Source organism: Monopterus albus, unplaced genomic scaffold (assembly GCF_001952655.1).
Source record: "Monopterus albus unplaced genomic scaffold, M_albus_1.0 scaffold79.1, whole genome shotgun sequence".
In the NCBI taxonomy this organism is placed as follows: domain Eukaryota; kingdom Metazoa; phylum Chordata; class Actinopteri; order Synbranchiformes; family Synbranchidae; genus Monopterus; species Monopterus albus.
Genome location: NW_018127959.1, coordinates 1,919,780 through 1,931,597, shown reverse-complemented (window position 1 = coordinate 1,931,597; position 11,818 = coordinate 1,919,780). Strand labels below are relative to the sequence as shown.

Sequence of the window (11,818 nt, the reverse complement as noted above, 5' to 3'; positions counted from 1 at the left end):
GACCTAGAGGTGTGTGCTGTGTTGGACACTGGAGCCCGGAGGAGTGTATTGCCTCTACGTCATTACAACGCTATCCACCCTGACATCCGACCCCCACTCCAGCCTTCGACTGTGGATACCCTGCTGGGGGTTGGGCCTGGCAATGTGCCTGTACTTGGCGAAACACACATCCCCATCCAAATTAACAACCGCCAGGTGAGCGTGCACTTTCTGATTGCTGATATAGCCAGTGACGAAGCTCTCTTGGGCCACCCTTTCCTGACTCAGGCCCAAGCACGTCTTGATTTTGGCAACCAACGCATTGTGCTTTTTGGTGAGGAAGTACCATATTTCAGCGTACAACACACGATAAAAGCACATGCGGTGAGAGTGGCCCGGACGGTGGTGCTGGAAGCTGGACAGGAATATGTGGTCAGGGGAAACACCCGCTTCAGAGGGCTCATGAGAGGAGATATGGCACTGAGCCCCACCAAAGGTTTTGTTGAAAAACACAAAGTGCTAGTAGCAAGAGTCCTGGTGGACGCTTCGCTCTCCAACACTGTCCCTCTCCGAATCTTCAATCCGGGGACCACGGCTGTAACCATCAAAGAGGGGGCCATTGCAGGGGTTCTCCAGCCTGTAAAAGCCCTGCAAACCTCTAGTACAACCCCATCTCAGCAAACAGCACCCCCGCAATCCCTCGGCATCTACAGGAACTTTATACACAGAGCTCGACTGAACTAACCTGTGAAGAGCAGCTCCAGCTGACACAGCTGTTGTGTACTTATGGCAGTGTGTTTTCAAACCGGCCCAGTGATCTTGGCCGCACCGGCCTGGTACAGCACGACATCATTACCCGGCCAGGGGCCCCGGTTAAGCAGCCACCACGTCGAATGGCAGGGGAGAAACAACAGGATGCTGACCAACAAGTAAGCCAGAGCCTGGTAGATGGTCTGGCTCGCCGTAGCCACAGCAGTTGGGCCTCCCCATAGTAATGGTGCGAAAGAAAGACGGAACATACCGGCTCTGCATAAACTATCGAGCCCTTAATGAGTGTACCATTAAGGATGCATATCCCCTGCCTCGCATCCAAGACACTCTGGATACTCTCTCAACCGCTAAGTGGTTCAGCACGCTGGATCTGGCTTCTGGTTATTGGCAGGTCGAGCTAACCCCAAGAGCACAAAGAGCAGCAGCTTTCTGCACACGAAATGGACTGTTTGAATGGAATGTCATGCCATTCGGACTGTGCAATGCACCAGCGACATTCCAGCGGTTGATGGACAGGGTCCTCGCTGGTATGCAATGGGAGACATGCCTGGTCTACTTGGATGATATTATTGTGCTGGGCAGGGATGTTCCAGAAATGCTGCAGCAGCTCAGCCAGGTCTTCGACCGACTTCACCAGGCTAACCTAAAGTTAAAACCCGCAAAATGCTGCCTCTTCTGCCGCCAGGCTGGGCCATCTGGTGTCGGAGTGTGGCGTGGCTACAGATCCCAACAAAGTCCAGAAGGTGCAGGACTGGCCGACCCCAACATCCCTACAAGAGGTGAGGCGGTTTCTTGGCCTTGCATCATATTACAGGAGATTCGTAAAAGACTTTGCTACCATAGCTGAGCCCCTCCATGCTTTAATGAAGAAACACGCACGTTTTCAGTGGACAGCAGAACATCAGGTTGCATTCGATGAACTCAAACAACAACTGACTTCAGCTCCGGTCTTGGGTTACCCACTTGACCAAGGCAACATGATTCTGGACACTGATGCAAGTGATGTTGGCATCGGTGCTGTGCTCTCACAGGTGCAAAAGGGCAGGGAGCATGTGCTGGCTCATGGGAGTCGTAAACTATCAAAAACTGAACAGAACTACTGTACCACCAGGCGTGAGCTGTTGTCGGTGGTAGAGTTCACATCACAGTTCCGGCAGTATCTCTTGGGGTGGCCCTTCACAGTGAGAACTGACCACCGCAGCTTGCGGTGGCTAACCAGAATGAAGGAGCCTGAAGGACAGCTAGCCAGGTGGCTCGAGAAACTTGCCGAGTATCAGTTTGAAATAATCACCGCCCTGGCTGCCTGCATAATGCTGATAGCCTATCCAGAAGGCCCTGTCGTCAGTCCTGCCCCTGTAAACTGCCAGCTCCCCCTTCTCATCGAGGGAAAGTACGCCACCAAGCTGTTCAGTGTGAGTTGGACTCAGACATGAACACTGTGATGTTGAGCCCGGTGGGGGTAGAAGGACACCCAGCTTCAGCAGCAGTGAGCCCCGAGGGGGGAAGTGACACCTTACCTACCAGCACAAACAATTTAAAGCCTAATGAGAAAGTTTACCTCACTAGAACAAACGAGACCTCACTGTTTTCGGGCTGGACCACAGAGGGGCTCCGCCAAGCCCAAGAGGCTGACGCAGACATATCACCAATCAAAGCATGGATGGAGGATAGCAGGGAACGTCCTCAGTGGGTCACAGTTTCACCTTGTAGTCCAGCCACAAAGACATACTGGAGCCAGTGGAAGCAGCTCTACATCAGAGATGGAATATTAGTCCGGCAGTTCTACTGCCTGGATGACACTCCACAGATAGTGCTGCCACGCCGCCTCCAGTCAGACATCATGAGACAGATGCATGAGGGACCTGTTGGTGGACATTTTGGCGTGGGACGCACTGTGACACGACTACAGACCCGATATCGCTGGTACCGGATGAGGGAGGATGTGGCTCTTTGGTGCCGCACCTGCACCAGCTGTGCATCCAAAGCCAGACCCCTTAAGACACCTCAAGCCCCCATGGGAACTGTTCAAGTGGGAGCACCAATGGAACATGTGGCCCTAGACATCATGGACCCACTGAACGAGACAGAATGGAGAAATCGGTATGTGCTTGTGGTCAGCGACTACTTTACCAAGTGGCTGGAAGCTTTCCCCCTGACCAACGACCAGGCTGTGACCATAGCTGAAGTACTCGCCTTACAGTGGGTGTGCCGTTATGGGGCACCGCAGACACTGCATAGTGACCAAGGCCGCAACTTTGAATCTGAAGTGTTCAAGGAAATGTGCAGTCTGTTTGGTATTGAGAAAACACACTACACCATTCAGACCACAGTCAGACAGCCAGGTGGAGAGGTTTAATGCCACGTTACAGAAGACTCTAGCCACCACAGCTGAACGTTGCCACTGGGACTGGGATCTCATGATTCCGTATGCTGTTATGGCCTACAGAGCTACAAAACACAACGCCACTGGCTTCACTCCCAATTTCATGATGTTTGGCCAAGAACTAAGTGAACCTGTGGATCTTGTGACTGGCCTGCCTCCTGACCCCGGCAGTGCACCTACAGGCCCGGAGTATGTACAGCAGCTTCGAGAGAGGTTGGAGCTGGCACACCTTATCGCAAGGGATGCCCTTGGTGAGTCTGTGAAACATGCAAAAAGACAATATGACAAGAACTGCTGCCGCACACAGTATCAAACTGGTGATGCTGTGTGGTATCTCATCAAAGGCACACGGAAGATCAGGGACAGAGTCAAAAAGTTCCTTCCCTCGTATGAAGGGCCCTATTTCATCGTGGGGAAGCTGGACGACCTGGTTTATCACATTCAGAAGAGCCCAAGGACCAAGGTGAAAGTAGTCCATCATGACCAGCTTAAACACTATCGTTGCCGCGACCCTTTGGACAACACCTGGGCTGTGGAACAAGCCTGGAACTGGACCCCTTTGGAGATCACACCACCTGTTCTGAATGAAGATCCTGTGGACCCTGATGTCAACCTGTCAGGACTGTTTCCCAGCAGTGCAGATGGACCAAGTTCCAGCGACACAGCACTGACACCCGCTGCGAGCAGCTCTTCCTTTCCCTCCATTACGGCCCCCTCTGAGTCTCCCTCCCCGGTGGACTTTTGGCATAGTGGGGGTAATGTTTGGGAGCACCACCTCCAGAGCCAACGTTCTCAAAGGCAGGGACGCCGTCGGAGGTCACCTAACAGGTTTGGGGAATGGGTGGTCCACTGATTATTTTTGTTATGGACAATGAGAGTTTGAGCACCACAGTGTTCTTTAAAGTTTGGATTCCATAATGTTAGTGGTGGTCAAGTTAAATGATAGCTTTATTTCTTATATGTTCAAACCTGTATCTTGCCTACTCTGTGTTTATTGTTTATGAAAGAAACTTTGATGATGTTTGGTAGTTTTAGTTAAGCTCATATTGCCTTATAATACAGCTCAGATTAAGTTACACCCTGTGTGATGGGTGCCATTAATGCATTTCTCAGGGTTTTGTTTAGTCACCTCTAGCATACTAGTACTCGCTATGACTGCTATGTGTTTACTACTGGGGTATATCCTGATGGACTTTTACAGTAATGGCAGCCTGGATCCTCTTATCTGGACTGAACAAACGAGGACTGTGCATCTGCTTAATTTGGGTAATATGCTGGAGAGGAATTAACATGTTATTGCCATCCAGAGTGGGGGTAGTGTTACGTGAATGGCGTAGAACATGTGTGAATAACCGGTGAGCAGTCTGTACGTATGGTGTGTGTATGTGTGGCTGGAGGTGTGGTCGAGGGAGAGCGTGTGACTTATGAGCGTAGTAGACGAGAGGTCAGTATGAGCGGGTTGGAGAGAGTGAACGGAGTGTGAAAAGACAGACAGTGGAATTAAACCGGAGTGGGCGATATTGTTCATGTTGAGGGAAAGTGACAATAAAAGTCTGGTTTCCAAGGAAGTTGCCAGAGTGCTCGCTGCTAAAGACCACGGTGAAGGGAGATAACCCTGAGGCGGACTGCAGCCTCGGCCCTGGAGCAGACATCAGCCTCCCCTGCGCCACTCGACTACGGTCCAGGAGGCCAAAAGCAGGAACGGTTGCACTTTATACAAAAGTGCATTTTATTTTGGCAATTTAGGTTTCATATTTGTGTGGTTTCCAGCACAACTAGTGATCAATAATAGCACACAAACTTTTAAATTCATTTACTCTTTGAATTTCAACATGGCATATTAGTTTTAACCTCTCTATTTATCAGTCCATTATGAATATTATTACTTTTGCTTGTGCAACAATCAAAGACAAAGCCCTTTTTAAACAGTTTTTTCTTTTCATTGTATTCAACACACAAACCAGATGTTTTCCAGAATAAAGAAAATTGGTACCACTGTAAAAAGTACACATTTTAACAGTTTTGAGATTAAACCAAGATCATTCATGTAGAAAATAAATAAATACATTTGGGCCTGAAACTGATCCTTGCAGATCTCCAGTTTACCTAAAAATTCTGAGACAGTATTATTTAGTTGAACATATTCCAGAATTTCCCTTGAACTAGAAATATCTCAGCTTTAATAGAAAAATTACAAATATAGATAAATGTCTTGACCATGCCAACAATAATGTTTGAGTAATGACATATCATAACTCTTAGAATTAATGACAACTGACATAATTTCCAGTTGATCCAAACCACCAAAAAACATGGTGCTGAAGTTGTCAATAATACAGCTGTAAATATGTGCCAATGCAGTGGAGGGAGGACACCTTAACTTTACTCCCACACAAGTCAATAATTGTATGGATGCTGACACAGCATCCATAACTTGTCTTGTTGATAGTGCTGCAGCCTCCCTGCATACGACACTTGATACTGTTGCCCCTCTGAAAAGGAAGGTAGTGAAACAGAGGAGGCCCCATGGTACAGCTCGCAGGCATCACGAAAACTGGAAAGGAGGTGGCGCTCCACTAAGTTAGAAGAGTTTTTCTTAGCCTAGAAAAATAGTTTAATAACATAGTGCCAGAACTGGATATTATTCATCACTGATAGAGGAAAATAAGAACAAGGCCAGGTTTCTTCTCGGCGCTGTAGCCAGGCTGACAAGGAGCCACAGTGCTGTTGAGCTTAACATTCCCTTAGATCTCACAACTTCGTGCCCTAAAGCAGGCATTGCGAAAACTGGAAAGGAACTGGCGTGCCAATAAATCTTTTTATTAATGAGGAGTGCAATTGAAATTAAAAGACACACAAATTATATTTTTAGATCTCTCCGAATTAATTTCTACAGTGATTCAATCCATAATGTCACTTAAAACAACTGACATGCTTAAATGAATTTCCTTACATTTTGAGAGTTCTAAGATTAAAATAAAAACTCCTTCAACTTCATGTTTTCATTGAGTTGATTCTCTGAATAATACACACTTCATAATAACGAGAAAAAATCATCATGAGATCAATTTCATTTCCTATTTGATACAGATCAATATTTTCATCAACTTGTTTCAACACTGTATCATGCAAAGTAGGTTTGACAGAACTTACTGAAAGACTCCCTTGTAAACCAGGAGTTGGGTAGCCAGTGTTGCTAACATGGCAATGCTGACTCCCAGGCCGAAGCCACTGAGGGAGCGGTCAAATGTCCACCACAGACCGATGGACAGGGCTGCTAGGGTCAGAGACAGCTGGATGTTGTTGGCAAAGTCCACCTTCTGACAGTGGTAGAGTCAAGGACCAGGTTGTCAGTGGCTAACAGCTCTAAACGTGATTTACATACTGTAGCTATGCTGTAGCCCAGCAGCATGGTTACATGTACAACTCTATCTTAGACCTAGGTAGTCAATTCATAAATTGCATTCCACTGATTACACTACATTTAAACCATAGCCAATCAAAGTAGAGAAATACTGCAGCCTATTAAAATTTGAGACGGGCCAATTGTTTTTCTCACCAAAGGTTAGAAAGAACAACGGGTACATAAAGCTTTAAGGATACAGCACTGGCATGGTTGATGCCCACAAACACAGCCACGCAGCGCATCACGCTGGACCATTCTCGCTTGAACTTGTGTGGCTCACCCAGATGGCTGTCGATGCAGGGGTACAACAGCCCAATCATCGCTGGGTGGGAGAAAGCGGAAACGGAAAAAACAGAGCAGAAAAACAAAAGACAATACAACCAATTTTCACTAACATGCAGTGATGCCACTGACATGCTTGGTGGTACTGTTTTGGTGAATAGGCATTCAGATAGCTCTTCCACGCTCTGCCCAGCTCTACAGATACTTGTCGTTATGAAATTAAAAGAAGGGAGAATGCAACAAAACTTGCAAAACAAGCAGAAATAATTGAAAATCTCTGATTAGTTAGAGAGGACAATCCTGCTTAAAACCTTTAGAAGCTAAAATATCTGCACTGCTGCCAGTGCTGTGTATGAAGGCCGCACTATGCCAACCCCTGGACATAGGAACACAGCTTAACCTCTCACACTAAAGAAAGTCACTTTCGGCTTTTCCTGTTTTTTAGGGGTCGCCACAGCAAATCGTCACACTGACAACTCGCATGTTGACATTTGGCACGTGTTTTACGCCGGATGCCCTTCCTGAGCTTACCCTCTCACACTAAGGCCACCTTAGTGAATATTTGAAACATATTTAAAGCTCCAAACACTGCTTGAGGTTGAGATATTCACTCAGTAATTGACTGCCATGAACCTGCAAACACAGTTCCCTGCAGACCTCCCTTTTTCATGTCATTAATGCAGGACAAGACCCCAAAACCTCCCAAATAACAACAACCTGCAGTTATAGGCAACTGCTTCCTTATACCTTCAGATGTCATTCTACTGAGAAATTTTATGAACCAGTATACTCTGGCTCTTTGAGGAAGTGTTAAGTTTAGTCTGAAATAACCCATAAAAGCCGTGACACTGGCCACTTAAGACCATGTTTGCTTTGCACAGTATTTATCTGACCTAAGTTATTTTCCAAGATAGGACATTCACATTACGGTGTATATGGTATAATGACTAAACAGATGACTAGTTTATTTTCTGATGCAACTGTCTGAAAATTATGTCAGTAATTTAATGTTAATTATCAATCATCACTGATTTTCTTTTGGGAGGTTAACCACTTTCAAACTACTTGTATTTTGGGTACCTGGATCTTGTTTTCTCAAGATATGTGTGGGGTGTTTATTCTTATGGTGTCATGTTGTTTTGTCCTTTACTGCTGCTGGAACACTGGAATTTCCCCACTGTGGGATCAATAACGTTCTACCTACCTATTATAGTTTATGTAATAACCATCATAAATAGCTTTAAACATCACTACCTACAAAGTCTAAAACCATAAGGATAATAATAATAATGATGATTAGGCTGACTCAATAAAGAGAGAGTTCTAACCTTTTTGGAATTTTACATAGATTTAAAAAAAAAAAGTTACAGCATAGTGGCAAGCAACAACATAAAATATCAGAATCAACAATCACTATTTGATTGGCTTATAACTAAATGAATCAACAACCGCTACTTTTAAACATCAATCTAAACTATTATACTGATTAAAATCATTATAGGTGAGCTCTCAATCACTGAATAAACGTCAAATAATCACTCACTATCACCAGGTTCAGTTGGTTCAAATTGGTGGTTGTGGCATTTTGTTTAAAATCATCACTCACTTGTAGATTTTCCTTTAGGCAGGGACTCAGAATCTTCCTTGCTAAATGTACTTGCTTGCCGATGTTTGGTAAAGTATTGCAGTGCGTGTTGGTTGGTTGGTCTGCTTGCTAGTACTCACGCTACATGAAAGGGCTTCTTGGCAGAATTCTAAACCACCTCTCTGAACATTTCATCTTAGGGTCAAACCTCACCGGGACATTTCTCTCTTATTTTTTCAGTAACTTAAACGTAAAGACAAAAAAAACCACAAACAGTTTTTTTTGTCACTCACGGAGGTTGAGTTCACATACCTGAGGCTGTGCCACAGCAGAGCGGCACCCACCAAGCTGAAGAGAAAATACTGCTTATGACATCGGGGGGGAAAAGGGTGACATTTCTCTGCACCTGAAGCAAGTTCAGCACCAGTGCCAGAAAGACACCCACTGAGAACAGCATAGCCCCTCGGATAACAAGGTTGGTGGTTCTACAATACAATGCAAAATAAGTTAGGAGCCTTAGAAAATACCTACAGGGTTCATTTTTAATACTGCAACAACATGATGGGAGGAAAGCAGGGTCTCAACGTACAGTATATTAAAACAGTGTTAAATTAAAGGAAAAACCATCATAAAGGGAGACATTTACTAAACCTGTCACAAATTACCGTCACAGGCACAAAATATTTCAGCAGCACAATGAAAACGGGTTAAGATGTGGTAACTGTGAGGGTCATAGCATATGAATCACATCATTTTCACACACCCTTGTGCTCCTGTCCATAAGTCACAAGGAGAAGAAATCACTCATTTATTCAGGTTTATCCTTCAATTTGCCACCTGTCTGTATGCCAAGCAGACTGCTAAAATCGTCCCAAAACTATAAATACAAAATAAACAAATAAATAAGTTATAACCAAACAAAATGGTACTATGCCTTTGGTCATTCTCTTTCTTCTTCTTAAAGTGAAATTGATTGATTGATTGATTGATTGATTCTTTCAAACATGCAGAACAGAACAAATGAACAAATGACAACAACACACATAATTACACATATCCAACCAATGCTAATCCAAAATCAGTTTGCTTACACCTAGTACATGTTTGAATGGAGTAGGAAGAAGTCAGACTTAATTATATGAAGTGGACACAGAACTGACCTGTTGGTGATGACTGAGATATAGGGGCCCCTGGAAGGCAACGGCGCCTGCCCAGACCTCGACCACTGCTGCTGGCTGCTGGTCACTGTGCTGTTACTCATGGCTGTCAGTGTTAGCGACATTCGTAATCCTAAATCAGGAAATATGGAAATGTATGCGATTATTATTATCCAGTAGTAAGTTCACTGTCCTCCCCTGACTTGCCAATCTAAGCTGAAAAACAATGACAGGCAAGAAACACTATACATAAACAAAAATAAATAAATTGGTACCACTTTAATTTCCAACTCAGTAATAAGAAGGTAATGGGGTAGTATACTGTAATAAATGAAACCTAACACTAAGAGCTATAATAATTACCTGGAGACAGGTGTAGTAGTTTCTGAGTAATAAACAGGAAACAGAGCTAGAAAATTAAAAACTACCTGTTTTATTTAATGCCAATGTAATGTTAGAATAAACCAAACACAAAGAGCTATAACGATCACCCGAAAACACGAGGAGAGCAGGTAACAACATACTAAGACAGACAAAGTCTGACTTACTCCCACATAAAAAGTCTACCAATTCGACATAAAGGTAAAATCACAACCATGGTAGGTTGCTAATGTTAGCAAAACAACCACATTAGTTTTAGATGCTAATGCTTGCTAAGTTAGCTTGACGTTAACTTTAGTTGGTTCGTCCGATAACGTTAGCTAAATGGCTGGCTAAACTGCATTTGTAATGCTCCGTCGGAGCACACTTAATGAAATCTTACCTTATGTTGACAGAAACCATCCACGAATACAATTACACGTCTCATTTAAGATAGCTCACTGCGTAATACTAGACTACAACACATGAAAATATTAATTAGCCTTCACTCCCGTTCCTTCTCTTCTAAGACTACTTACGGCTATGAGTGGAATGAACACCCAATCAGTCTAAAGCTATTACGTCTCCACGTTACACGGCGCTGACGTGTCACATGATTGGAGCTTGACCAATATTAAACTCTTCTTCCTCTGTTTCTTCTTCTTCTTCTTCTTTCTCTGTTGTGCAATGGCGGTTGGCAAACAACATTAGGTGCATTACCGCCACCGTCTAGACTTGCGTGTGGATCAGAATGGTTCCTATCGTCTATTTCTATAATGAAATTGTAGAATTTTGTTTTAAATCAATTGTCAACTCATAAAACTGCTCAACAGGGTTGTAATTCAGCTCTCAGCCACTGAAAATAAACATTTGAATGCTGTAGCCATTGCACATACACACATATAGTCCTATACACTCTTTTGTTTTTATGTTTGATTTCAAAGTCAATGTGGAGTGAATCACTCTTAGGCTGCTCCTCAATTGTCGTATGATCATTCCTCTGTCCTTGATCCTTGATTGATTAATACTACAAATTTTAAAAGTTCCAAAAGCAGCAGAACTAGCTGCTGTTATTGCCTATAATGATGTCAAGTAAACTGGTAGAAAGAACGAACAGAAGGACAGAAAAAAGGCAAGGCTGCTAAATCTTAAAGATTACAACTAGCAGTTATTTTTGTGTATTTACTGAAATCCTTGCTGAAAGTGGCATTTAATCTAAGCATAACGTCAACATATTAAACTGGAATGGACTGAACCGTTCACTGGCCGAGTGCAGGGCTGCAGCTACTGCTGAGGACACCAAGGTTAGAACCTCTGTGATATTTGTAGATATTTGGTGGAGCACATGAAGAGGAGTTTAGATTCTACAAATACACACATTTGTATGCTTTTAAGAATAAATTTGGTTATTAGGCAAAAAAAATGTAACCAATTCAATAAAAATAAAATAAATTTTGTGATGTTACGTGCCAGATAGAAAATTACGTTAAATAAATATTTTTTAATATTCAGAAAATGCTAGACTTTGGTTGATGGGTGGTCAAAATTTTTAGGTTTGTACCCTTCAGTTTTTATACAATCTCTGCATTAAATTTCATAACAAAAAGTGATTTTTTTGTGATAGTAAATTACAAATTTATTTAAAAATAAAAAAGGTAAAACCAATCAGCATTAATGTGTAAAAATGTACCATAGGCTATTTATGGTGCTCAGTCCCAAGGTCACTGGTTTCTAATGTAATACCCCAGTTCTTTTTTTGGACAGATCTGAATAACAACCGAGTCCATCTTTCTTGATTTTAGTGCTGGTTTATTTACATATATATATATATATATATACTGTATATATGTATATGCATATATATGTATAAAAAGAATTACAGAACACAACACAGG

General features: G+C 43.3%; 1 protein-coding gene across 1 annotated transcript in view; it reads right to left on the bottom strand.

Annotated features, from left to right (window-relative positions):
• Positions 1–10,568, bottom strand: part of insig2 (insulin induced gene 2) — a 14,445-nt gene extending 3,877 nt beyond the window's left edge. The window contains exons 1-5 of the mRNA XM_020606606.1: positions 10,327–10,568; positions 9,567–9,696; positions 8,719–8,891; positions 6,737–6,861; positions 6,287–6,453 (exon numbers count right to left, since the gene is read on the bottom strand). Coding sequence (XP_020462262.1) covers positions 6,287–6,453; positions 6,737–6,861; positions 8,719–8,891; positions 9,567–9,688 — 587 coding nt within the window. The 5' untranslated portion in view covers positions 9,689–9,696; positions 10,327–10,568. The remainder of the gene's footprint in view (positions 1–6,286; positions 6,454–6,736; positions 6,862–8,718; positions 8,892–9,566; positions 9,697–10,326) is intronic.
• Positions 10,569–11,818: the final 1,250 nt, after the last annotated feature.